This window comes from Archocentrus centrarchus, chromosome 24, assembly GCF_007364275.1.
Source record: "Archocentrus centrarchus isolate MPI-CPG fArcCen1 chromosome 24, fArcCen1, whole genome shotgun sequence".
NCBI classification, from domain to species: domain Eukaryota; kingdom Metazoa; phylum Chordata; class Actinopteri; order Cichliformes; family Cichlidae; genus Archocentrus; species Archocentrus centrarchus.
In genome coordinates, this window is record NC_044369.1 from 17,545,465 (window position 1) to 17,572,755 (window position 27,291).

General features: G+C 40.7%; 2 protein-coding genes across 2 annotated transcripts in view; one reads left to right on the forward strand and one right to left on the reverse strand.

The window, feature by feature from the left end:
• mtmr9 (myotubularin related protein 9) lies at positions 1-13,139 on the reverse strand. Its single transcript, XM_030720801.1, has 11 exons — positions 13,053-13,139; positions 12,466-12,650; positions 9,903-10,011; positions 9,632-9,757; positions 9,360-9,533; positions 9,034-9,251; positions 8,724-8,885; positions 8,478-8,619; positions 8,126-8,346; positions 7,589-7,740; positions 1-1,503 (listed from the first exon to the last, which is right to left on the reverse strand). Exons 2-11 carry the CDS (start codon positions 12,645-12,647, stop codon positions 1,340-1,342), a joined length of 1,650 nt encoding a protein of 549 aa, XP_030576661.1. The 5' UTR covers positions 12,648-12,650; positions 13,053-13,139; the 3' UTR covers positions 1-1,339.
• Positions 13,140-18,967: 5,828 nt separating this feature from the next.
• The window catches only part of xkr6b (XK, Kell blood group complex subunit-related family, member 6b), a 69,133-nt gene continuing 60,809 nt past the window's right edge, over positions 18,968-27,291 (forward strand). Inside the window, exon 1 of the mRNA XM_030721930.1 lies at positions 18,968-19,616. Within this exon, the coding sequence (XP_030577790.1) occupies positions 19,048-19,616 (569 nt within the window). The 5' untranslated portion in view covers positions 18,968-19,047. The remainder of the gene's footprint in view (positions 19,617-27,291) is intronic.

Below are 27,291 nucleotides of genomic sequence, written 5' to 3' on the forward strand. Positions count from 1 at the left end.
ATATATATATATACTAACACGCTGCATAGAGCTTTCCTAATGTTACTACCAAAGAAAGCACTGAAAGATGAGGACTAATGCCTCTAAGCAAAGACAGCTGGGAGTTTAGACAAGTTTCACCTCACCATAATGACACAGGCAATGTTTTTAATGCAGCTTTACAGACCATTGAACTTTATGATAATTGCTATGTTGGTGAGATAAGTATCCCTTTAGATACAAGCTGACAATTAAGTAAATTTTCAAGTACAGAGACGAGCCTGAAGTGTAACAGGTCTGTGTACATTAGCTGGATATACTGCCATTTTTGTCCTGTTTGATGTCTATAATGGCAATAACTGTGAGAGTTTGTTTTCAAAGTTGGGGTAAAACTGATTTTCACACTCACATACACACTCACAACGAAATGCTTTTGACACAAAGTGCATCAGTTCTGAACAATTAACTCTAGAAGTCAGACGTGCTCAACAATCTACCTGAACTTGCACACGTTACAGTATCTCAACTTTTAATCAGACAAATGTCTGTGTGTCGAGTCTCGCACATAATTAGACTCTCAGTAAAAATATGTTGACACCGCAGGAAGTTCAAGTAATGCAAGAATGTTCGATGAGGTTATGTCAAATAAATCCTTTGTGTAAATTCTGGCTGTTATACCCATGTCAAATATTGATCTGCTACTTTGGTCAGATACATATTATACAAACCTCCCTGCTCACTGTCAAGTACAGTATGGCCTGACCCTACGCTTAGTATGTCATCTCAATTCATATGCTGCCTTACAGCAACCTATGTGTTGCCATAGTTACTCTGCAGCACACTAATGGTCTATGCATTCAGCAGGACGTTTGTTGAATATGTGAACTCCACAGTAATCGACACCCTCTCTTTCCAGCTGTCCTTAAAATGCCCCTTTAATCCTGCACTACACAAAATCAATGCTGAGAAATACACGAGCGTCCAATATGCAGTTTTTACATATAAAGTGACGACGTATATGTAAATGAAGGTCAGTAAGTATGAGTGTGGGTGTTTGAAGAGGCTGAGCAACAGTGAAATCAGCTGCACAGTCAGAGCATAATCTATAGAAATGAGCAGCAGGCATGTGGAGGTCTGGATGTACACTGATATTAGACCACAGTGAGACAAGGGAGGTTCGGCTTTTATCTGCACTCTGAGGAATGACTAGTGATGGTGCTTTTGTTTTCTAAATGTTTTCCTCTTACTCAAGCATAGTTTCGAATTAGTCACCATGTTTAAATGTATGTTTTTCATTAAAGCAAAAAGTTTTAGGTTGATTAAGTCGCGTCCACTCTGTAAACTCACTCTCTCTCTCTCTCTATGGTGTATGCAACAGAGGATCTTCAGTTTCAAGCTGGGCCAACTGCCTGCGCAGGCTGTTTACTTTGGTCTGAAGCTCCTTGTTGTACTCTATTATATGAACCATTTCCTCGTAGGCCTCATCCAGACACTTAGAGGAGCGGTTCCAGCGAAGGAACACTCCTGTTAACAGACGAGAATTACCAATCAGCAAAGAACAAATCACACTGTGAGAAACTGGTTTCTTCTAAACACTGCATTTAGAACATTACTAAAGGTTATGTAAGCCTGAGTTTGGAGTTACTGCACAGTTTGTGCTCTGTCCCAAACAACAGAGCACAAACTGTGTGAACTGACTGTCAAAGCCATGCTATTTAACAACTGGATCTTAATGGTGGCTGGAGGCCTTTGGCAGGGGAACAGGTGTAAACACAGTGGAGCTGTATGACTGGAATCTATCATCACTTTACTTGCCATAATAAAAGTGTGCCAATAAACTATCAAAACTATCTGAATAGGCAGTAACACATCTGTAGATAACATTACTAAATGAGATCTCAGTTATTTTGGCAGTTTTTATGTTCATGTCATTGGTAACAAAACACTTGTGGAATAAATTTACGGGGACTGTGGAAGGATGTGTGTATATCTCTCATGCACAGTAAAAGGAAGCTATTTCAACAACCTCCAACAAAGATGCTTTGCAAAATATGCAAGACAGCTGTTTACCACCTACCCCCCCCCCCCCCCCCCCCCCCCCCCCCAAAAAAAAAGGGCAAAACACACTGTTGAGTACAACCAGACTATGAAGGCACGTGAAGAGGATGAGATGATAGGAGCTGGTGATGTGGAAATCAAAGTAAACAAATGACTCAACCAAGCATTGCTGGGGTACTTGCTAGTTGTGCGTCATATGACAGGACGTACAAAAACATAGGATGGAAACTCTTGGTGGAAAAGAAGGGCTTTAAGTAACCGGTTAAAAAGCTCGACAGAAGTTACAACATCCCAGGTAGAAAATATTTTTCAATTTCAGTTTTATTACTTTGTGCACCTCCTGAAGAGTCACAAGGTTAAGTTACTTTAGTTACTGTTAAACTAAAGCGTAGACTACGTTTGTGCTTATATTTGACTTGTGCTGTGTCACTACAATTACACCATAATGCTGCTGCTGCCTTGTAGCAGCAAATTCACACTTTGGTGAGGTAGTCTGTCATCAGTGATAGCAACGTGTCGGAAAAAGGAATGGAAAATGCCCTTCATTTCATTTTGCACTAATAAATAAATGCTGCTGCCCGCGAGCAGCAATCACTGATAAAATATTATTCATCCATCCATCCATCCATCCATCCATCAGGCCTGGGATAGATGGATGGATGGATAGATGGATAAAGGGCATTTCACCTATCTAGGCTTCATTACAGAGGCTACATACGGAGTTTAGAAATCATTTTAAAATCCTTTTGCTCACATATATAAATGGCTTAGGCTTGACAGCCACACGTCATCTCATTAGGTTTTTCAGTTCATGTTCAATTTTAACTTTTGTGGACAGTATAGATTGGTTTTAATTTCTTTTCTTTATTATTATTTGTAAAGTCTTTATCTAACTGGACTTTAACATATTTATAAGCCATTTTTAATGAGTGTTTTAATTTTTATTTTATTTGTCCTTAAATAGTTTTTAACTGAATTTAAAAGGTTTAAATGATTGTTTTAAATGCTTACTGTGCGGCACTTTATTTAAAGTCTGCTGTTCTTAAACGTAGTACATAAATAAAATGACTTGTTCTTTACCTTTAACCTTAAACTTCAGTCCAATTTTAAACACATGCCTCACAGATTTTTGTGTCACACATTAAAACTAATATTGTTCTGTATTCTTTCTGAAGTGCTCAACTAAGAGCGGCACAGAACTTTCGGGAGTACATTTAATGTACAGATTTTACGCACGCCATCAGTTTCTTTTAGCGTCCACATCAGCAGCTAGAATTCAGGACGTCCATTGGGTCTTTTAAGGTGGGCCCAGGAGTGTGCGTCATTTTCTATGAAAGAGCTGCATAAGCAGGAAGTCACGTGCTCCAGTCAGTTCTTATGCGTTCCACTTCATGTAGTGTGAATGTGAGTCTAAGGCTTTAGGCTGTAAGGGAGGCCCCATACACACAAAATGCATGAACCTAGTGACCTCTCATCTGTCTCGTTCCCCCTCCCCCAACTTTCCTTTATGAATAGTCTAGCTAGCACACATTTCCCTGGGGCTCTGCTGCACTTTACTACACTGAACACACTGACATTAAGACAACCACAGTTATAATAATAACTGCCATTATTAAATTTGTGGAAAAAAAGCTTACATAATTAAGATTTTTCTTAATCAAATAATTGTTTTAGTTTCATTACAGTCACTCCAAAGAGTGAAAGTGTTACAAAACTCACATTAGTGGTCTAGGATTAAAAACAATAGTGATGTGATGCTTAAACTGGCTATGTTTCATGTTTATAAAAAAAAAAAAAAAGATTTAATATTACATTTATCTACACTGAAATTCTGGAACCCATGTGATCCGATCTCACAATGACACATGGTGGTTGTGGTACATGCTAAAAGGCACTCTTAAGAAACCAGCACTTCAAATTACCCACAACTGATTTTGTGGGCTGTGAACTTGTGTCTAGTGTTGTAGTCAAGACCACCTAACCCGAGACCGAGACAAGACCAAGACCAGAGGGTATCGAGACCAAGACAAGACCAAGACCAGTGCCTGACGCTACATTATCCAATAAAATGTGAAACATGATCAAAATCACTTCTCAAATTGATCTGAAAGATCCACATTCCCATAAAATCATCCTGATATTAAACACTCACAGCTCAAATAAATATAACCATCGTTATTTAATACTCCTGGGTGACTTCCATCATTTATCACAGAATGTAAAACAATTATTCATAGTTCATCACAATAGTCTTAACTTTTCTCTGCCTTTCATAAACAATGCATAAAGTTGTGTTGTTTTTAAACCAACAATCTTTGTAAAAATGGGTGCTTTTTCAAAACCACATAGCTAAATGTGTAAAACTGAAAAAATGGCAAACACTCATCGACAGTAAGAACTAAAGCCTTTAATCTTATACAGACTAAAGCTGCAGGATGTAACTTTTATAAAAAATCTGGTTTTTACATATTTGTTAAAACTGTCACCATGTCACGACAGTATGAGACCGATAATCTGCGAAAAAAATGGAGCTCCTCCACCTCCTCCCTGAACCGCTCCCAGTCAAAAACACTCAATCAGAGCCTGGAGGAGGGTCTTAGCACTGTCAATCACTCCTCGTGTATGCTGCTCAATGTAGTTGTGTGCGATACTTCAAGATTTGGTATCGATCCTATGTAAAGTAAACACAGGGCCATTATCACCGATACTGATACCAATACTTTTTAATAATTATGAAGAATTTCCATGAAGTTTAACTGGTTTGATATTTTTTCCCTTTGGATCATTAATTAGTTAAAACCCAGGATAGAATTGGGCAAAGTTTATATGTAAGTAGAAAATACTTTATCAAAATAAAAGTTATTGTTCTGAAACAATAGAATATTAACAAAACAATTTTCCCCATACATTGATGTCTGGATTTTTTCTTTCCATAAATTAAGTGTACAAAATCATCACTTAAGAACAAATGCAAACTTTTTTCCAGGTAGATCGTTCAGAAAGTATTATAAAAAAATTTAATAAAAAATGTCCATTCACTAATTTTCTACAAATTTAAATTTAAATTTGATTTAAATGTTTCATAGCAAAATCCTTTTTTTTTTCCCCCAAACAAAATATGTTATGTGTCACATGCAAGTATAACAAAACACTGGGGAGGGGAGAAGCAAAGTGCTCTGTGCTGTGACAGGAGCGACACTTAGACAGTCAGCTCGCATCTTTGATGAAAACGCAGCACTCCATACAGGAGAGAAACTGAAGCCAAAGTATCGATCTCATTACACTGATATTGATCAATACCAATACCAACGTTGGCATCCATATTACCGATATTAGGATCAATCTGCCCACCACTAGCTCAATGTACTAATGGCGGAGAAACAACTTACTTACTTCTCTGCCGTTACCATTGGTGGTGGCCATGGTAACTTCAGGGTTCTAGCAAGAAATATTTCTCACCCCAATGCTAACGCTAATGCTAACCGCTAAATGCCGCTCCAACTTGTTAATTGAGTGATGGGGCCTAAGATATAACTGGAAAGCAGCAGTGGTGGACAGTAACGAAGTGCAAATACTTCGTTACTGTACTTAAGTAGATTTTTCAGGTATCTGTACTTTACTTGAGTATTTATTTTTTTGACAACTTTTTACTTTCATCAAACGCAACAAATTTGTGTCGAGGATTTTTAATAATCAAATTGCATTACTCCTAGAATCGTTGCAGCCCTAAAACTTGCATTCAATTTTTAGTTTGTGTATCAAAATACATGAAGGTTGGTATTTACCTTTCATGCTGGGATTTTTTTGTTGAATCGGAAGCCTGAAATTTTCCTTTGATCTTCATTTTCCCTGTTACTTCTCTTCGTGTTCATGCCGGCTGTTATTTCGATTTATGCAGCACACGCACGACCATAGTGAGATTAAACGTACACATTGTGAATGAAATTGTCCGTGCTCTGTGGTAGATTGCAAACTGCGGTGAAATGATACAGGCTTAAGCAGCGATAATAGCGGCGACCTAGCCGCGGCGGAGTCTGCGAGGTGCGCTCCTTTGAGAGGCAGAGGAGCGCAATCTTTGTTGGATTTGAATCAGTACGTTTTGCATCCAATAAAAGCAAAGATGTTAACAAATAAATTGGACAGTAATCTGGCAATTTAGTGATATTTCCACAGCTGTGGTCTTGACTGGTCTTGAAATAAAATCCCAAGTCCGCAAGGTCCGAGTCCATGACAAGAACGAGACCAAATGCGGTCAAGTCCATGACAAGACCGAGACCATCAAAAAGCGGTCTCGAGACCAAGACCGATCTCGAGTACTACAACAATACTTGTGTCACTGCTTTCTTTGTTTACTGCAGCACTTCCCACAAGCATGGCATGAAAATTAAGATAAGAAACGAAGAAAAAAAATATTTTCACCCCACTGCCTAAATCTGTAATATTAATGTGAGTCTGGAAGTGTGCCACATACTAAAACTCCTTAAAAAGACATATAGGCAGGTTGAACATGTTGCTGACATGTCCAAGGAGCGTTCTGAGCAATGCCAAATTGCTCAAGTTTTACATCTTCATAATTCTGGTTATCACTGGAACTTGACAGAGGATCACCCTGTATTTCTGTCTGTATATCAAATTTCATCATTCATAAAATCATGATTCCATTTTAACTTTGTGTGCAGCACAACATGCACCGATGGGTGACCCAACAGGTATTCTGCAGGCACCCTCCACAAAGGCCAGTGCAAGGTAAGGTACCAATCTGAAACACAAAAGGTTTTTGTTCTGCCTAAGTTCCACCTCTCCACCAAGTTACATAAAATAAGTTGAGTCATCTTGCTGACAGGCAGTCTGTCAGTGACTACAGATCACATGCCTCACCTAGTAGGTGTACTGATGCATTTTTGTGGTGTTCATAACACACCGCAAAGCTGCAACCAACAGTTACAGTGTTGGTTAATCATCACAGTAAATGCTTACTTTTAATAAAAACGGTCTTTGTTGTGCCTAAAGTGTCAAATACTGGATCAAGTTCATTTTAAAATGAAGAAAATGAAGTATTCTGTTTTGTTTATTGTATCTAAAATTATTTTAGATACTAATTATGCTATGAAAAAATTAACTTTCTTAGAAAAATTTTCTAAAATGGATGGATGGATGTATACTCATAATCGTGTTTGTAATATTGGAAACAAGGATGGGCGTAAATGACTGATCCTTGGGTCCTAGTGGCTACCAGGGTCACTCAGGGTTCAAATGCTCAAATCAACTGCGCCCCCTTCTGGTGAGATTTTAGAAGGTCTGTCTGAGCAAACGTACGTGTGGCTAGAACAGCAGTTTTATCACCCGATCCTTGTGGTGGTTTTAGGTATTACCTTACTCAGTGTTCAGACTGAAAATAAACTTCAAGCACGAGTCTAAACTCCAAAACTTTTTTATTCTATTTCAGATGATACTTTAATGAATTCAAAGCAATGTTCAGCAATGTCTATAGCATGCTGAAGCTATCCTAGTCCCTGCATGTTTTTTTTTTTTTTAAATATTTGGTTCTTACCTTCCCAGAGCAGCAGACTCTGAGGGGCCACAGATGGCCAGATAACGAGACTGTTGGGCTCGTAAAGTGGGTTGGTCAGACGCTCCAGCTCCTGGGGTCGATTCACCCATGACCAAAGGGATACAGTCTTTTCAGACAGACACAGTCTGGCTCTATGAAAAAGATAGAAATGTGACAGATTAACCAATAAGAAAACTGGTTACCTGGAATGTCTAAGATTAAGCTTGTAACCTCACATTACAGGTGAGTAGAGATGGCTGGAAACAGATGTTCCTTTTTTTCAATAATAATTTTACAAGTGACTTGGAAAGTCGCCTAATCCACGACCATTTTAGCAAAGTTGGTTCAGAGCTGCATCATATAATTTTTCCATGACCTAACTACCTCAATATAACAAATGATGGTCATCACATTGATGAGCTAGATAGCATTCTTGAACACATTTTGTGGGTGACATTAAAGACACACACAAAACCAAACTGAAGGTATAGAGCTGACATGAGCTGGAAGTCTAACATCAGCAAACTCCAGTCTTACCTCTCAGCTGCACTGTTGCCTAAGAATGTCCCAAACTGAGAGGCATAGGCGTGTTCGAAGAGCAGCACCAAGAAACACTCATTGAACTCAAAGGAACAGGGAAACTGGCGAAGGATCTGCCACACACAATCCAAGAAGAGAAGAAAGACAGGGGCCTCTTGGCGAGGCTTGTTGTTGGAGAAGGCAGACTGGGCACAGCGCTGCTGGAAAGGGTGACCGGCCTGTGTAAGCAGTCAACAAGGTGAGTGGGCAATGAGTACAAACATCAAAACTGTGGAGGGGAAGGAGAGAAAAAGAAAAAAAAAAAAAAAAAAAGACAACATTTGGCCATAAGCAGTGCACTGAAGCTCACCTGGAGCCACTCCCGCTCCACCAGGCTTTGAAAGCCTTTAATGGTCCTGCAGCCGGGATCTAGGATGATCTGAGCCAAGGAGGTGACCTGCAGGGTGGAGTCTGTTCCCTCTGTACCGTGAACAAGCACTGATGCTCCCTCTCTGAGATAAACATACATGCCAACAGTCTGTAATCATGTCCCCTGCTTTTCAAGTTTACGTTTACTGGTACAGGAGAGCAACCAAATGAAAAACATGTCCCAGACCTGTCAATACACTGTGCAGCCAAGCAGGCAGTGGTGAGGATCTCTTTGACATGAGCCTGCCAGCTAGAAGCCTCCAGTTTGCTTAACCAGCGGTCCATGCTGTGGGACTGGTCACTACATGCCTCCACCAGCTTAATTAGGCTCTCCTGAAGGACGTTATATCTGGAAATCACAGATATGTGGAAAGAAAAAATTAAACTGTTAATTTAAATTGACTACTAATTTCAATTATGCAAACACATTAAAAGAATCCTGACCCACAAAGTTTCCATTTTATCTGGTCTTCTTAATATCTAAAGTGAGCAATCACCTTTCAATGGTCTTGTGAATCCTCCTCCACTGTGGGTAGTTGGCCTCCAACTCAAACCCTCCACCTCGAGCTTTGGCCTGCTGCGCAACATTGATGATGCGTGTGTCAATGATATAACCACGTTTTCCTGGCCGCAGAGTGGCATTGATCAGCTTCTCGTCTTCCTTACATCGTCGCCCATTGGTGCCTGTCAGCGGCTGTCCTGCTCGCATCATCACCTTAAAGTGGAAGTGATTTGTCAGCCACTGTAATGTTTAAATACACAGAACAAAGAGCAAAAGAGACGGTCAAAGCCACTGATTTATTTTTTTTCTCCTTTCACTTACCATGCCATTCTTCTTGTGATAGTAGCTAAGTACTGGAAAACGGCCACCGTGACGGAAAGTAGCAACTTTCCTCAGAGTTTCATCATCAACATCTTTAGGTACTGCCACTAGAGGGGGGTATGAAGGACACACGCTGAAGTCTTTGTTGACCTCACTCAGCCTCCACTCATCTGTCTGCAAAGATGTGTAGAGGGGATGGAAAAAAAGTAAGGCTCAATAACCCTGATTCAAGTAAGTTACTCTGTAATGTTGCAGCAGTGACCTAAACACACCATGGACTCCAAATCTTTAAAGGCATTCTGCGGAAGAAATGAATTCCATCCATCCTCTATGACTTCAAACATAGGCCGGTAAAAGAAAGGGTACATCAGGGAGACTGAATCAAGTGTGGACAGAGCCTTGAGAGAAATGAAAACATATAATTGTTATTCACAATTTTAATCACATGCAGAATTTCACTTGCTATGGCAAGAACAAAGAGAGAAAAATATAGGATAGCTAAAAATAATCACTCTCCTTCTGATGTAAAGCTTTTGTTCTTACCTCAATAGAGCTGGCAATGTTGAGGCACTCCTCCATACCAGTGATGTCAAGTTGAATCACTCTCAAGTCTTTGCATTTGACTATAATGCTTCCCAAAGACCCCACAAATCTAAGACAATTTGAAAGGTAAGCACAATATAGAGAGGAAGGATGTCATGGACACACACAAAGGATCAGTGAATTACTCTGGTGGGCTGTCTGCGTGTAATTTGTATGTTATCCTCATGTTGGGTTTCTGGAAGAATCATTCAAACACAACTGTTACTTTGATTGTAGATTCAGTGACTGTTCTTACAAGCAGTCTGCTCAGTACTTCAACTCTAAGCACCAACATGCCACAGACAAGAGAGTGGATTGGCCAATATCCAAGTACAATGAGTTGCATAAATCCATTCTTGACAGGATTAATCTGGATTTATCAGCCATCAAAGAAAAAGGAGAAAAAGGATGAATGGATATACCTCAGCTTAAAAAAAAAAATCATACCAACTTAGCACTGAAAGGTTGCTAACACATAAATATTATAATCAAAATGACACCAAGATCATGGCATTGGCTTAAATGTTAGATGTCAGTCGTCCTAAGAGGCTACTTAACTTTGCCTGTCATTCAGATGAAGACAGGTTTTTAACTACCCAGCATGTCAGTAAGGGTGGAAGTAGTACAGGTGGAGTCCGTACAGAAAGGCAGGATTATTTGTGAGCCATTTGCTTTACAATGAAGGAGACAATACAGTGCTGTGGAAGGCTTTTTTGCCACACTTAAATGTTTCAGTTTTTAAACGATTCATTAATTAAGGGAAGAAGCTATCCCCAAACCTACCTGTCATCACTGTCGAGGAATTTTGCCCCACTCTTGTTTGCAGAATTGTTTTAATTCAGCCAGATTGGAGGGTTTTCCAGTATGAATGACCTGTTTAAGGTCATGCCAAAGCATCTCAACCTGATTTAAGTCCGAACTTTGGCTAGGTCGCTCCAAAACTTTGATTTTGTTTTTTTGAGCCATTCAGAGGTGGACCTGCTGGCGTGTTTCAGATTACTGTCCTGCTGCATAACCCAAGTGAGCTTGAGCTTCAGGGCATGAACTGATGGCCGGACATTCTCCTTCAAGATTTTCTGGTAGAGCGCAGAATTTGTGGTTCCATCAGTGGTTTTCACGTTGGAACTCTTGCATGGATGCCATTTTTGCCCAGTCTCTTTCTTATTGTTGAATCATGAGCCCTGACCATAACTGAGGCAAATGAGGCCTGCAGTTCTTTAGATGTTGTTCTGGGGGTTTTTTGGTGACTTCCTGGACGAGTTGTCGATATACTCTTGGAGTCATTTTGGTGGGCCGGCCATTCCTGGGAAGGTTCACCATTGTTCCAAGTTTTCTCCATTTGTGGATAATGGCTCTCACTGTGGTTCACTGGAGCCTTAGAAATGGTTTTGTAACCCTTTCCAGACTGGCAGATGTCCATGATCTTGTTTCCCAGATATTTCTTTAGATCATGGCATGATGTGCTGCTTTTTGAGATCTTTTAGCCTGCTTCACTTTCACAGACAGGTTCTATTTAAGTTATTTCTTGATTCATCAGGTCTGGCAGTAATCAGGCCTGGGTGTGGCTAGTGAAATTGAACTTAGTTTAAAAAAAAAAAAGTGGTTAAACACAGTTCATTAATGATTTAACAAAGGGGGAGGCAATTACTTTGCCATAAAGGACCTGGTACGTTTGGATAGCCCCCCCCCAATAATAAATAAAATCCTCATTTAAAAATAGTGTTGGCCGCCGGTGCTACCCCTCAGCCTCCTGGCACTACAGTCTTTAGGTCGCATAAATCCCCCTGGAAGTACAAGTTCTAGACCACATAATTACCAGATCTCAGTACAAATTAATGGGGTGCACATGAGCCTTAGTGACTTTATTCACCATATCAATTCAAAAGCAAATGACTAAGAAAGAACCAGGAATAAGAAAAGCGAAAATGATAATAAATATAAAACCCCTGAAAATACTGTCAGTGTCTGTGATTGGCATTATTATGGTAAGAACTAAGTTGTCTTAGATTTTTTTTACTAAATGCAACTATGGTATGAATGAAAGCATCCTAGGTCACATCATTCTCGAGTTAGCTTTGTCTAATAGTAAAATTTATTTGATGATCTGAAACATGGAACTGTGACAAAGAAATCAAGAAACAGGCAAATACCTTTTCACAGCACTGTATGTTTAGGAATAATAAAAACATAATGTCAGTGCTCCATTTGATTTGAATATGCTCTCTCAGGGACGCATACACAAGACACAGAAAAAAAGACCTAAAATTGAACCTTAAGCTACTCGGTTGGTTATTAGGGCAATAGAAATACCAGAAATAGCGGTAAAGTCATTATAGATTTTGAGAGAACCGGATAAGTGCAGCGTGCACTAAAAACAAACAACACAGGTGTAACTCAAAGGGATTCCAACAAATCCATGTCCCACTAACCTGCTTCTATTGAGGATATGTAGTGTACTATTTTGACAAAGAGACCACTTAATACCCATTTAGCCCACTTAGTAAAAACAACATAAGGGTGTCACCTCTTCTCTATCGAGTCAATGTTTGAATGAAGCAGCCACAGCTCCTCCGTGTTGTCTTGTCTGGAGGAGAGAATCAAGTGATGACCAGTCAAACACAGAGTTCCCTCCACAGTGGGCATGAAAGGCCTGTGTAGGACAACCCCGTCCACTCTGGGTGTCTTTATCAGCTCTGCAAACTCCATGATCTGACCAGACATAAAGAGAAAAGATGCGGTGATTTTAAAGCGTACGGACAACCCTGCTGATTAGGTCATGCTACTATAGTAAGGACAAGCCAACGCAAGCTCCGCCGACATATATAAACAACTATATCGTGCACGTCACTGTCAGTTAACAGTAAAGAAGAAAAAAATAAGAAAACAGGTGCTACAATAATCTACCAGCTTGGTAAAGCCATTTCTATTCCGGAAATTAAACAGCTAACTTCAGCTAGCAGGCTAATCGTGACAGAAAGGGGATAATTTACCATTAAAAACGGCCGGCATTTTAAAATTCAAGCCAAAACACAAACATCACATACAATATAAATACACAAAATAATAACTCACGTTTTTCATCGACACTAGAAAGATTTATCGCACAATTACCTGATTTTTTTTTCCTTTTATTTGGTTGTAGGGCGATACTGGTACGTTTACAAAAACACGCCGACTGGAAACATCTGACTTTGCTCGGCTCAGTTTTGCATCCCTAATTCGGTAATTCTGTAAAACGGGAAGTGGGTCTGTGCTCTCCGGTGTATTTTAACATTAGCGTTACACTTTAAAGCTGTAAAGCTGCCGGAGATAAATATGTTGAAACTATCCATGTGGAAATGCGTCAGGTGCAAATAAAATTAGAGTTCAGGTCATTTGGAGGTAAAGTCAGGTCTGTACTTCGTAGTACTTCAGCTCTGAAAATATGTAGCAGGCTGTTTCTTTTTAACATTTGCATGTGTGTGTTTGTGGTCTATCAACTAATATCAATAAGGTCACTAGGTGGTGACATTGGAGCATTTTTGAGAGATTTCTGGCTTTGAAGTCTGAACACTATTGTCTTTATTTCGCTGGGTATATAATGTATGATGTATGTGGTGTTGGTCATGTTATACACGTTATTTAAGATTAGGCTTAAAACTTTTCTTTTTGAAAATGTTTATAGTTAGGGTTGAATCAGGTGACCCCCATGATTTTATCTTCACTCACCTCTTTTCACTCGCTGTGTGTCATTACTTATTATTAAACTCTGGCACTCCCATAGTGTCCTGACTCTCTCAACTCTTATCCCCAGCCGGTCGCGATGGATGGCTGCCCCTCCCTGAGCCTGGTTCTGCCGGAGGTTTCTTCCCATTAAAAGGGAGTTTTTCCTTCCCACTGTCACCAAGTACTTCCGCATAGGGGGTCATCTGCTTGTCGGGGTTTGTTTCTAATACTGTAGGGTCTTTACCCTCCAATATAAAGCGACTTGGTGTGACTGTCCCTATATAAATAAAATGGAATTGAACTGAATTAAACAAATCAGAAAAAAATGTGGACAAAGGTATATGATGGAGGCCTGGTAATGCCACAGATCACAGATAGATATGTAAGGTAAGACATCAGTAAGTAAAGTAAATGCACAACCTGTAAACTAAAAAGCAAGGGTGTTCAGGCTACTTATGTAGACAACTTAACTAAAAGAAAAAAAAAGGCGAGAAGCCATATGTTAAACTTGGGTAACAACAAATTGCAAAGCAACAAGGACTTTAAATAGAGTGTTCCCTTCTCCATATGGCAAAATGGGAGTTAAAGTAAACTGAAGAAAGAGTTTAAACAGTTAATATTAAGTCCAATATTAACTGCCTAGGTCCAGTGTCAGGTCTTTATATTGTTCTAAGTACACTTTGGCAGGCTGGTGTAGCAAAGTTTAACAGGAAGAGCAGAGAGAAGTCATATCTGGCCTGAGGAGGAGGAGGAGGCGTCAGTAGGCAGCTGGCAGGGGCAGAACAGACAAACCAGACCTCAGTATCCTTAAACACAAATGACAGGGGAGGAGGGGACCTACTGACAAGGCTAAGTATGAGCTCAACCTAAACTGCACTTTTCTGCTTTATAGATGCTAATTAAATAATCAGGAAATTATAAAGCTGCACACACTCATAGATTAGAGATAATGACATTTTGACTCAGGCTTTAAAGATCATGTGTGAGCTGCATTAGCTGAAGGTGGCTGGGGAGTTTATTCTAAAGAAAGGGCGTGCAGCAGGGAAAAAAAAACTATTGCCTGAGGTTTTTGTCTTAGCACTCTGAATAGTGACGACAACTGCCCGCTGAGATCTTAAAGCACATGAAGGAACACACAAGGAGCCCGAATGGTAGACTCCCTAAAGAGGTGAACGCTTTTGGAAAGAGAAGAAGAATAGCAGATAGCTTGGCGGAGGCTACAGTGTACCATTTTGTTTTAGACATTCTGAGCATTGTGTGGGTGTGTGTGTGTGTGTGTGTGTGTGTGTGTGTCTGTGTCTGTGTGTCTGTGATGTATTGCAAATCAGCACAGTATTTGCTTCACTTGCAGCCTGTCTAAGCTTCACAATAGATGGTTTGCTCAGGGCCTTTCCAGCCCACATCATAGAGAGCGCAGCACAGACACTAGGGCTCAATTGAATGTGAAACCCATTGTTGCTTTACAAGCCAAATAACTGCTCTTCTTGTGGGGAAAAGATGCTTTGCTATGGTTTTTTGTGAAAAAAAAAAAAGATGGTCTGATTAAAAAAAAAAAAAAAAGCTTTCAAAGCAAATACGTACTTCACAGAATACAAGTAACCCCACCTCTGTCTTTTATTTGTACAGGATGCTCCGACAATTGTGTTGGCGCAGGTGAAGATGATTTCATTTAGCATCTGTTATAAAAGATCCACAACCAAAAAAAAAAAAAAAAGAAGAAGAATATGTTACAAATATAAAATCGGATGAAACATAATGACTGTATTTTGGGTGATGTGGGAAGTCACTACATATAGTTCTTGCCAAAGACAAACCCACATTTCCCATTAAAGGTACAGTTAACGTCAAACTGTGATCTGTTAGTGTCCAAACTTGTCATGAGTGAACTGAATGCCCACTCCCACGCTTCCCATATATCAATTTTTGACATTTATTGAGGAGTTCTGAACATGCTGGCACATCGTCTGGCAAATTTTAGGGGCTGATAATTAGTACCCACACCAATTACTCACTCGGGCTCTTCATTCATCTTCTGATGAAGACAATCTCATCCATGATTCACTCCTTCCCTTTAACCTTCTGTTCTGAATGGTTCTTGTTTGTTTGATTCCCATTTATGTGATGTTATTTTGGGTATGACCAGTGAATCAGAGCTGTCTGTCAAGGCAAGATAATGACTTCAATGTAGGTGCAGAGTCTAACACCAAAATCTGCTGTGGAACACTGTGAGAACTGTCTGAATTTGCACTTCTGTGCTCCGTCAATAAGCTAATTGCCTCTGATCAAGTTGTTCAAACTCATTAAATGAATACTGATATACTAAATGGCTGCTGTGTTTCATTTTTAATTGTTTAAAACTTCTTATCATTCATATCAGCAGAACTGGAACATGGTAAAAATTTAACGTGCGCCAGATGGATGTTATTTAGTACTGCATCATTGGTACTCACAGAGTAGAGGAAAATCCCACAGTCTTGTCATTAGCTTCTCATTACCACTTGTATTGATTTAACCTCTGAAATCATAAAATAGTCTTACCTACAGTGCATCATTGATTTGCTCTGCCTGAACATTTTGCTCACAGAATGTCACATTTACGTTTGAAATAAAGCTGCACAGCTCTGTGGATTCCTTGTCCACGGGGGAGGAATTGCACCACACGTGCTGCCTGAGTTATTTTGCCTCTGCCCCCTTAAAAAGCCTTTATCCTGAACTACTAATACTAGGATTCAGGACCAGGATCACTGATGCTGACTTAGACCTCACAGTGTTAAAGTAGGCTCTAGCATTCAGCTCCTCTCTGTGTCTTACACACTTAACTACTGCTGTAGGTTTGCATTTGTGTGTGTGTGTGTGTGTGTGTGTGTGTGTGTGTGTGTGTGTGTGTGTGTGTGTGTGTGTGTGTGTGTGTGTGTGTGTGTGTGTGTGTGTAAAATTGTTGTTGTCACAAGAAAACTGTAATAAACTAGTTGCTGTATAATTTGTTGTTGACTGATTTTTTATTTATTTTTAATTGCTGTGAGGTCTTTTTCACTGCCTACCCCAGGGCATTAGACCTGAGTGTTCATCCAGAGTGCTGCTCATAAAGCACCAATTATCCCTCAAGAAGCAATGAAGTTCTACCTGCTATTCTGAGCCAAATAACTGGTACTGGAAACATTTTGGTCCACATTGACATGATAGCATCACACAGTTGCTGCAGATTTTTTGGCTGCTCATCCATGATGTGAATCTCCTGTTTCATCACGTCCCAAAGGTGCTCTATTAGATTGAGATCTGGTGACTGCAGAGGCCATTCAACAGTCAACAGTCATGTTCAAGAACCCAGGTTGAGATTATCTGAGCTTTGTGACATGGTGTGTTATCCAGCTGTAAGCAGCCATCAGAAGATGGGTACACTGTGGTCAGAAAGGAAAGGACATGGTCAGCAACAATACTCAGGTAGGCTGTGGTGTTTAAACAATGCTCAGTTGGCACTAAGGGGCCCAAAGTGTGCCAAGAAACTACCTCCTACATGATTACACCAACACCACCATCCAACCATTCAATACAAGGTAGGATGGATCCATGATGTTTATGCCAAATTCTGATTCTACCATCTGAATGTTGCAGAAGAAATTGAGACTCATCAGATCAGGCAAAGTTTTTCCAGTATTGTTTTGTCCTGTTTTGGTGAGCCCATGTTTCCTGTTTCTTAAATGTCAGAAGCAGTACCTGGTGTGGTCTTCTGCTGCTGAAGCCCATTTGCCCAAGGTTTAATGTGCTGTGTACTTAGAGATGCTCCTCTGCATCCCTTGGTTGTAATGAGTGATTATTTGAGTTACTGTTGCCTGTTAGGGTGTTCTCCTCTGACCTCTGACATCAACAAGGTATTTTCAACCAGTTTTGACTTTTTGTTTTTAATCCCATTTAGTTTCTTAGTTTCCAGAGTAGATTTGCTCATTTCAATTTTGTTTTATAATTCTCTGAAAAAGTTTGGTTTTAGTTTAGTTTTTATTAGTTTCATTATTAGTTTTAGTCCTTTAAATTGATATTGTATGGAGGGTATATGCCGGAAGCAAGATTTAAGAAAATCAGTGTGGATGTCACAATAAAAACAACGCTTTTTTGTAAGCCTTTGACTGACAGTTTTGTAGAGAGGCCAAGTCTCAGTAAACATGTACATCAGTCAAATTGCGATAACCTTGTTAAGTACAGAACTTAATTAGTTCAGAGGAAGCATTTTCAATTAAGGTCTCCGGGAATACAGACAAAGCGGTCGGGAATTCAGCACTAGACAGCTCCCATCAAGTCCGCACAGTTAGAGCTGAGCAGACAGCGGGGGTGAAGCGGACATGATCCAATCAATCTCACACTGGATATGACCCTGCGTGGCAGCTCAGTGGGCACATTCTAATCACAGTTGTCGAGCCTGCAGCGGACTCACCAGCTCTTTGTTCGCATGTGTAACCCGGGGGGAAGCGTTACTTTTCAGTAAACGCTTAACCCCTTTGACTCCCGCTGAAATTACAAATCCCCAAAATGTTTCTTCCAAGCTTCCTGCGCCTATAGACGAGTTACGTCATAGACTGTCTATAGAAGTTACCTCTATCTTTTTATTTTGTATGTATTATGCCTCAAAACGTCCGATTCTGATGACAAAATAATATATGCACTCATGCACACGTAACAGCAGGTCACGTAAACTCTTGGGAGCAGTGTAACCCACTGCATGACGATTTTTACGTAAGCAGAGAACTAATGACCCAAAACTGTGTTACTGTGATTGATTCAAATACTCAAGTCATCATCAAATAATCATCAACATTATGCAGCCAACCCACTCCTGCATATTTTGGGGCTTCAAATGAGACACTAGATGGCAACCACGTTGACCGAGAGAGACAGTGTACGTGTGTGTGTGTGTGTGTGTGTGTGTGTGTGTGTGTGTGTGTGTGTGTGTAAGAGAGAGAGAGAGAGAGAGATAGGGAGGGAGGGGGAGGAGGGGGGATGAATTACGTCGGCGTGGGACAGTGGAGGGACCGTCTGCTCATAGCACTCAGCTTGCAGCTGGAGGCGAGCTGCAGAGATGGGAAGCAACTGAACAGCGGGAAATGAGATTAATGCGCAGGTAAAAATTGTTGGATCACAGTTGGATGCATGAGTTACCAATTAAATTGTTTGAACTTGCAGATTAGATTATTGTTGCCAGGTGGGAATAGATCTGCAGTGGAGGGAAAGCAGGAAAAATGTGCTGCGTCTGTGGCGCCACTGGTGCGCTTTCTGGGGACAGAGTGAGCGACGGCGACGCGCTGACACCCCGCTTTTAGATGGCTCCAACATTTGGGGTGCAAAACAGGTGTCAGGGAAGTGTCGTCACGAACCCCGGAAGCCGGAGGAGGTGGGAACATCAGAGGGAAAGATGGCAGCGAAATCCGATGGTCGCGGGGTCGTCACCGGTTTCGCCCAGCTGCACAATCTGGACGAGGTGGTGGGGACGGGAGAGGACGACACTCGGGACGGCAGCTCATTCCACATCTGTCACTGCTGCAACACTTCGTCGTGCTACTGGGGCTGCCGGAGCGCCTGCCTGCATTACCTCCGGGGGAAGGGGAAGGGGAAGGGAAGAGATGCACCGCGACCACCGCAGGAGGAACGCCTCTGGCTGGACTGCCTGTGGATCATCCTGGCACTGCTGGTGTTCTTCTGGGACGTGGGGACCGATTTGTGGCTGGCCATCGACTATTATCACAAACAGGACTTCCTGTGGTCAGGCCTGACCCTGTTCTTCGTGTTGGTGCCCTCGGTTCTGGTGCAGATCCTGAGCTTCAGGTGGTTTGTCCAGGATTACACTGGGGGAGGACTTGGCTCCGTGGAGGGGCTGAGTAGTCGTAGAGCTACAGCCAGTTTGCAAAGAGACAGATGCTGCCGCCTCTCTGTCTGGGTCTGGCAGACCCTCATACACATCTTTCAGATGGGACAAGTGTGGAGGTAAGACAAAACTTTAAGTTTTGCCTTTAAAAGAATCTGTTAAGCTCCCCAAAGCGCAGTGTTTCCAGCTCCTCTCACTCTATCCATTCAGCCAGCCTTCTAACCTCTTCTTGACTGTCACCTGGTATAACCCGATCTTGTGTACATGACAGGGGTAAAAATCAGCACCATGGTGATGCCGTTACGCTCGACTCTCAGTCTCCACTGTTGTGGTGCACATGTGTATATTTGCACTTCAGCTTATTTCGACATTTAGTCACACTATACGCGTTTTCGTTCTCCAAATGTGGCCACATCTGCACAGAAATTGCACTGCTGTATGTGTATCACAGTGCGCCATTGCGCTTTTGTGGGGAGGGAAGGGAGCTATTTGTTCAGACAGAGCAGGTAGTAACCGAAAGCTGGTGTGTGTGTGTGTGTGTGTGTGTGTGTGTGTGTGTGTGTGTGTGTGTGTGTGTGTGTGTGTGTGTGTGTGTGTGGCGCGCCGCTCACATCACAGTGCACAGTCGCCTCAATTCACCCGCTTTCCCTCCCCGCATCAGATACTCCAACCAGAGGCCAGACGAGCATCTGTTTTCACGGCTCACAAAACTACATCTTCCCCCCACAGACATGATGTCATCGATTCCTCTGCGACGCTCGACAGCTTTTGGTCCCCAAATACGCTTTTTGGCCATACAAATTGATGCGTCCGGGGACCGCGGAGACGCTTAAGGTGAACGTCTCTGCGCGTAATCTGTGACATCTAGAGACTATAGTAGTAAATGTGACACTGGTGCGCATAGCTGTCCTACTATATGTGGACTGTTTAGTCGGAGCTTCCGGCCGACGAGTTGTTTTTTGGTGCAGACAGACGCAGTGGCTGGCATTTAATGGGAAAAAAAGTAACGCATGACGGCTGCCCCGAGAGAACTGGGAAAATGTAAAGCAGCACACCGTGGGAGCCGGCGGAAGGGTCCAAATGATTTTAATCTGACTCCCTGGTTTTCAGTGGACATTCGATTTGTTTGATCACTGATTCTTTTATTGTGTTTGTGTTTGACAACAGCCTTTGCTCCTCATCAGACAAATGGATTTTCTAAGCCACGATGGTGTCGTAGTGTAATGCACAGGAACATCTGTGCTACGGGCTAAATTACTCACATGCTGAGGCCAGGAGTAAAATGTGAACTAAAATTCACTGACCTTTATGCAAAAAATGCCACGGGCAATTAAATTAGATGTCTTCTCAAGCCATTTCGCCAATTTTCCCCTTGCAGTTTAGTCTAAAAAAATGAGCCCAATATCCTTTTTATGTTCTTGAAAAGAACAACCTTACTATTACCTTGTTACATTACAAAGTTAAATTTAGCGCATGCTGGTAGGTCTCCATTAAAGACGGGTTTTCCCAGAATAAGAAAATACAGCATGCTTTCCCCATCAAACCCATTTTGAGGTGCACGTAAAGGCAGCTTGATTGATTAGATGCAGTTGCATTGGCTCATGTTTATTTACTCCAGTGTGGTTCAGTTGATTATTTTGCTCATATCTATAGTGGGCAGGAGAGTGCTGTTTGCAGGCACCCAGTCAAAGATACTGGTTGTGCTGATGGTAAAAGTGGTCGGTCATATTGACACCCTCTTAAAATAATGGCCTAAGTCATTTTTTTCAGAAAACACAAAAAAATGAACCAAATATTGAAAATATGATGATTTAGGCCAAAACAAAACAAAACAGTTTTGTCAAAAAACAACAGGACATCATTTTAGGAAGGTGATGATATGCATTCTAAGTAAACCTGTAAATGGAGAGAACCCCAACATGCACAAGGATGGATAAATACCAAGAAATATTTGCTGAAACATATTAGATGCCTGCTTTTCTGCAGACATTTTGACATGTAAGGAAAACACAGATGTAATCAATATGATTGATTATGGCTATATTAATTATACCAGAGTCATTGCAAGCATCCTGGCTCATTTGCATGGCTTACACAGATTTGTAAATCAAAGTATGTGTTATTTGTCTGATATCACTTTGCCTCTCTGTGTAGGTGCCTACAAACTGCAGTAAACCCATGATAGAATAGCAGCTGGAAAATATGTATTTTTCCTTTTTTTTTTTTTTTTGCCAAAATTAAATTAGCTTAAATCTCTCCTTTAAAAGAAAGAAAGAAAAATATATATATATATAAATATATAAAGCTTCCACATGCAGCTGGGTAGCTTAGCTAAGCTCAAAGATGGAAACAGGGGACCCTAGCTGGGATCTCCCTGTATAATTTCTTCTGGTTGCCTGGTAACTGTTCCCCTCACTCCAGCCACATGAAATAACAAAGTTAAGTTTTTACCAACAACTTCAACTTTATATGAAGAGAAGTAAGAATTTGCATAAGATAAATCCAAACTAGTTAAAGTAAAACAACAAACTAGAGCGATTAAATGTTGCTTATGAGGAACTCAAGGAAACATAATGTGCTGGTGTGTATGCTGTGACAGGACAACGCCTGGGGCAGGGGATCATTGTCAGGCCACTTTCTCCCTTTGGACATGATCCGCCTGGCTGCTGGTTTGGAGTTGGGGGTCAAAAGCTGCTCTTGTCAGCTTAGTGAGAGTTCATAACCTGAGACCCACAGGGCTAACAGTTGATATGGAGATTATGAGACACTGCAAGATGCCACCCTGCCAATAGGCAGCATATGCTGTCATATTGTACTGTATCATGTGGTGTGCATATATTTGAAAGTGTTCTGTAGCCAGCTCACTTTAAATGTGATGCATTTCATCAGATACGTCTGAACTTTTTGAAGCATGTATTTGTTTATTTTATGGGTAGCAATTAGATTTTTCCATGACTGGATTTCAAATTCCCGGTAATGGCCATTCTTGGGCACGTTCCTACAGTATCAGTTTGTGAAATGTTTTGCCATCATTAATATGAGAAAACAAGCTGAAGTGCTGACAGGAGTCAAAAACGCTGCCTCATCGTGTCTCATTACTGAGTTCTACTTTCAATTCTACATTCAATTCCCTTCTTTTTTTTTCCCCCTCCCTCTCTGTGCACCTGAGGACCGAGCTGAAAATCGCCGAGCTTGTTTTGCAGTTTTCTGCTTGTTAATTGTTGACAGAGTGGGGAGGATTCCTCTCCCATCTGTAATCCCACTATGTCACTGGCTGTCCGTAGCTCTTTCATGTCCTCCCTCCCTGTGAGTCGCCAGCACTGCTGATGGTGTCTCCTTGAGCTTTAGAGATTCTGCTCACATACGCTCAGTGGATCACACATACAGAGTGGTCTCTTGGCAGCAAGATGGACAGCTTAATCAGTGTAAGCCCAAATTAGCGCCTGACTGAAAGAGAACTGCATTCATCCACACCTCATGCAGAAATCCGTATGGAAAATTTGGGAGCTCTTTGTTGTTGGGAATCCTCTGCAGAACTGGGGTGGGGCATTGTCTACTCCTTCTCTTTTAAATTATAATAGCTGGGTAAAAGTGGCAAGTTCCTACAGTGTCTTCCAAACTGAGCAACACTTGTGCAGCAGCAATTATTAAATACTAAAAAGTGAGCGTATAAACATCACATCGCTTCTGTGGCTCCAGTCACTCATATTTATCAGATTTTTAAAAGAATAAGGACCACGCTGGTGTTTGTAGCCCATCGTTTCAACATGACTGAAACATTTATTTATTTAAACAAGCATTCCTCATATTACACAAGACATTTAGTTTACATGCCACTACATCTGTGGAAACATCTGTATAATGTCTTCTGTGGTTCTTGGGTGATCTCTAGAGAAGGTGTGCATTACAGGTTAGAGAAGTGGAAGTCACGGGTCTATTTACGAGGTAGGGACCATCCAGTATTTTTGTTTCTTAACCAGTCCTAATGATTAAAGGTCAGAATATTTCACATTCTGCTGCTTTGATTTTTTATTTTATTTTTTTTATTTTATTTTTTATTTTTTTATGTTTTTGCTGACTTTGTGAAATTGTTGCAGGGCACAATCTGAAAAATATGCATCGGCGCAACATGTAGATAGTCTGAGACATCCACGCCCACCCAGCCTTTAAAACCTTGTAGTGTTCAGCCTGGAGAAAAGACTGTAAGTGGTATATTATAATGACTATTAAAAGTTTAATGTCGGTGCATTTAAACGTTCAGTGGGTAGCTGTGTGCGCTGTTAAAAAAAAAAAAAGTCCTTCTGCAGTGGATAGTTTTCCCAGTTCTTTTAAAGGTTTTAGTGATTGCAACTGGCATTTGAGAAGTGATCTAAAAGATGGTGGTAATTTGTCAAGATACAACAAAAAGGCTGGGGAGCTCTCCCCCATGAAATGACTCCTCTGCTGTTGCTTTGTTTTTGAGAGCTGTCCAGTGCTGAAATTCTAACTCAAGGACCAAGAAAGTTTCTTGGTTTTATCTTGGTATTTTTAACCTGATGCGGTCCTGTCTCATTACACTCATGTATATTAAAGAGTGCTTGTGTACATCGACGTCTGTCTTGTATTTTTTGTTTGTTTGTTTTTTTCTGTCTCCCAGGCACAAGCAGCTCTGTTTTGCACCGTGAAATTGATATCTGGGAGCTGCACACCATGTTTTGATATGATAAATGTTGCCAGATTTATTTTGTGTTTGGTCCACATTTGGAGTCCTGCTGAGTAGTTGAAAGTGGAACTTTTGACATACTTTAAACCTTGACCTCAATTCTTGATAGTTTGTCAGCACACAAGCGAAAACTTTGAACTTGCTATGAGTTTATATATATGTTGCTACGTCCATCTGAGTCAACAGGCTGAAAGGTTTCAGTCTGGAAAGAAGAATGTTAAGGATGTTACATAGTGTCCAAGATCATCAGTGTGTGGGGGATGTATTACTGCTTTTTTCCCTTTTTTTTTTTTTTAAGAGTGTATAAAAAAATCCAAATTTTCCAACTCAGTGCAAGAAAAAAGTAGTACATGCAAATTCCCAGTGACATTGGTGCACTGACAGTTTAACATACAGCATATTTACTTACTGAATTCTACATTCATCTTGGTTTTTAAGGAATTCTCCAGTTGAACAGAAGCCAACAAAGTGGGGATTTCCCACCTCCACCTACCACCCCAGCTGCTGCACACCATGTTTTAGCACTGCAAAATCTGGTTGGTTGGATTATGCTTTAATCCAAAAACAAGAGTGGGCTTACCACCAAGCAACACGAAGAAATCGCCTCATGGTTGATGTCTGCCTGTGTTTTCTAGCCTGGTAAATATTAATACAGTCTGCGAAGGAGTCAACAAAAGCCTCCCTTGGCTGGCTGGGCTGCTTGTAGTTGCCAAAAAAGGTTTGTAGACGCAGTGAAGCAAGACACTGAGATGATTCAATGCAACCAGCTGCCATGTCAACGAAAAAACAAGAAAGACAAAAAAAGTAGACAAGAGGGTGAAAGAAGGAAAAGATGAAGGCTCAGATGGATCGCTGACTATTGATATAATTATACATTGTGAGTTTAAAGCGGTGAAAGGTGGGGACATCTTGTTCTCTCCAATGTAGAGGCACTGGGGTATTTTTGGAATGAAGGGAAGGACCGATCAATGCCTGGGGTCTTACTGGACTGCTTATTCTGTTTGCTTGTAGTAAACAGTCAGGGAATCTCCTCACACAAAGCCCAATTGTATGTAATATCTATTGATATATGCATACTAAACACATTGAAATACTTCAGATTGCAAACCTCTATATGCATCTTCTTCAGAGAACAAAAAGATGAAAAAGAGCATGCGTGCACAGACACAAAACATATTTTTATTAAGGTGCACATCTACCTCTGCTTTGTGTTATTTACAGACAGCACATTACATTTCCATTGGTGCACCAGAATACATCAGTGTAACGCTGATCATTTTCTCATTAGCAGTGATAACAGGGAACAAACCTTTAAAGCCAGCTCTCCAAGAAAACCCCCAATTATGTGACAGAGGAGCCCATCAAAATACAAGAAAAGCCGGCTTTCTTGGGAATGCGTCGCAGCCGGGGGTAAAGAGACAGAAAGCCATAAATGGAAGAGAAATATTTGCTTCAGTTATTCGAGTAGCAGAGAGTGGGGATAGAGAGCTGAAAAGGGGACTCAATTGCTGTTTTGGTTGTGTTTCATCAAGATTTTGGTTGAGGCTGGTTCACTGAATTAGAGAGCATTGCTGGAAAGTGGTTAATTCAGTATGTATTTGAATCCAGATGTTTCCCCTCTTAATAAACAGATGGGTGATTAAACTGGGTCTTGTACAAAAAATAAAATAAAATAAAAAAAATCAACAAGTTTTAACAGAGGGTTTTGACAACACATTGGTACATAAGGGTAACGTCCTAAATAAATGAGTAGCTAACATGTTAGTTCAATTTGGTCTTGTTTCTACAGGCGGTAATGCCAGCTGTTACTGTAGAAGGCTCTTAAGTTCAGAGCGGGGCAAATGAATAAGAATAAAAAGCCTGTGATGAGGGTTGGTTTAACCGCCTCAGGCTGACCTCCTAAGCAAAACAATATTTTGTTGTAGAAGCCTGAAGGCTCTGATGTTAAATTCTTGCTGCCTCTCCATGCTGTTCAACAGACAGAGGCAGGCTCATGACTGAATATCAAGCACACGGGAGCAGATGGGTTACCAGACAGAGATCTGGATGTGGATCTCACACACACATGTGTACGTGAACATACACAAACTACACCTCAGGGGAGTGGGGAGTAGCTCTTTTTTATACACCTCTTTATATGCAGTCTCACGTCACAGCATCTTGCTCTCTTACTGGAAGCACACACCTTGAGAATAACACATTTCCATGTCCTGTTTCTCAAGGCACTTAGATCAGAGGGGGTGAGTCAGTGAACTCCTCCTGTCCTCCCACAGATCTCTTCTTTTGCAAGAAGTCATCTTCTTCACTCTCTTCTTTAGAGAGTACAGGGAAGTAGGTCTTTTGTTTCTGATTAATATAGCATGCTACATAAACACAGCTTAGACCTCTAAATGTGGAAATAGACACATATACATATTAAAATAAAAATGTAAAACATTATATTACCCTCATTTATATATATATATATATATATATATATATATATATATATATATATATATATATATATATATATATATATATATATATATATATAAAGAGAGAGAGATCATCAGTGTGTTCAAATTTCAAGGCTTCAAAACAGGACCTCAGAGACCAGTGGGTGACATCCTGGTAGCTATGTCCATTTTTTTAATACTATGACTACAGCTAATTTGAACAGACTCAACCATGTTTGTGGTGTTGGTGACATTTTTAATGATTTTATATAACAAATAATATGCCTTCTCTGTGTTCCACATTTGGCAAGCTGAATGGTAGCACTAAATAGCAGGGATCTGTTGCTGTGTGGTGTAGGGCTGCAATGATTCCTCGAGTAACTTGAATGATTCAATTATAAAAAATCCTCGACACAAATTTGATTCTTCGACGCTTGATTCTATCAATGAAATAATCGATAGAACACTCGATTACTAAAATAATCAATAATTGCAACCCTAGTGTGGTGCACCCATATAGTCTGAATGCAGGTTGCTAACCACACTTTAAATATGATCACTGCTGCCCTTAAAATGATGGTGATGTCACAATGGCTATGTCCATCTTTTATATACAGTGGGTTGAAAGTAATCTCCACCAACTTCTTAAACTAC

Coding starts and splice junctions, on each gene's coding strand:
- mtmr9 (XM_030720801.1), bottom strand. CDS start 12,647: ATGGAGTTTGCAGAGCTGATAAAGACACCCAGAGTGGACGGGGTTGTC. Junction 9,252..9,359: donor ATCACAAGAAGAATGGCATG/GTAAGTGAAAGG, acceptor TTCCACTTTAAG/GTGATGATGCGAGCAGGACA. Junction 1,504..7,588: donor GAGTCTGCTGCTCTGGGAAG/GTAAGAACCAAA, acceptor GTCTGTTAACAG/GAGTGTTCCTTCGCTGGAAC.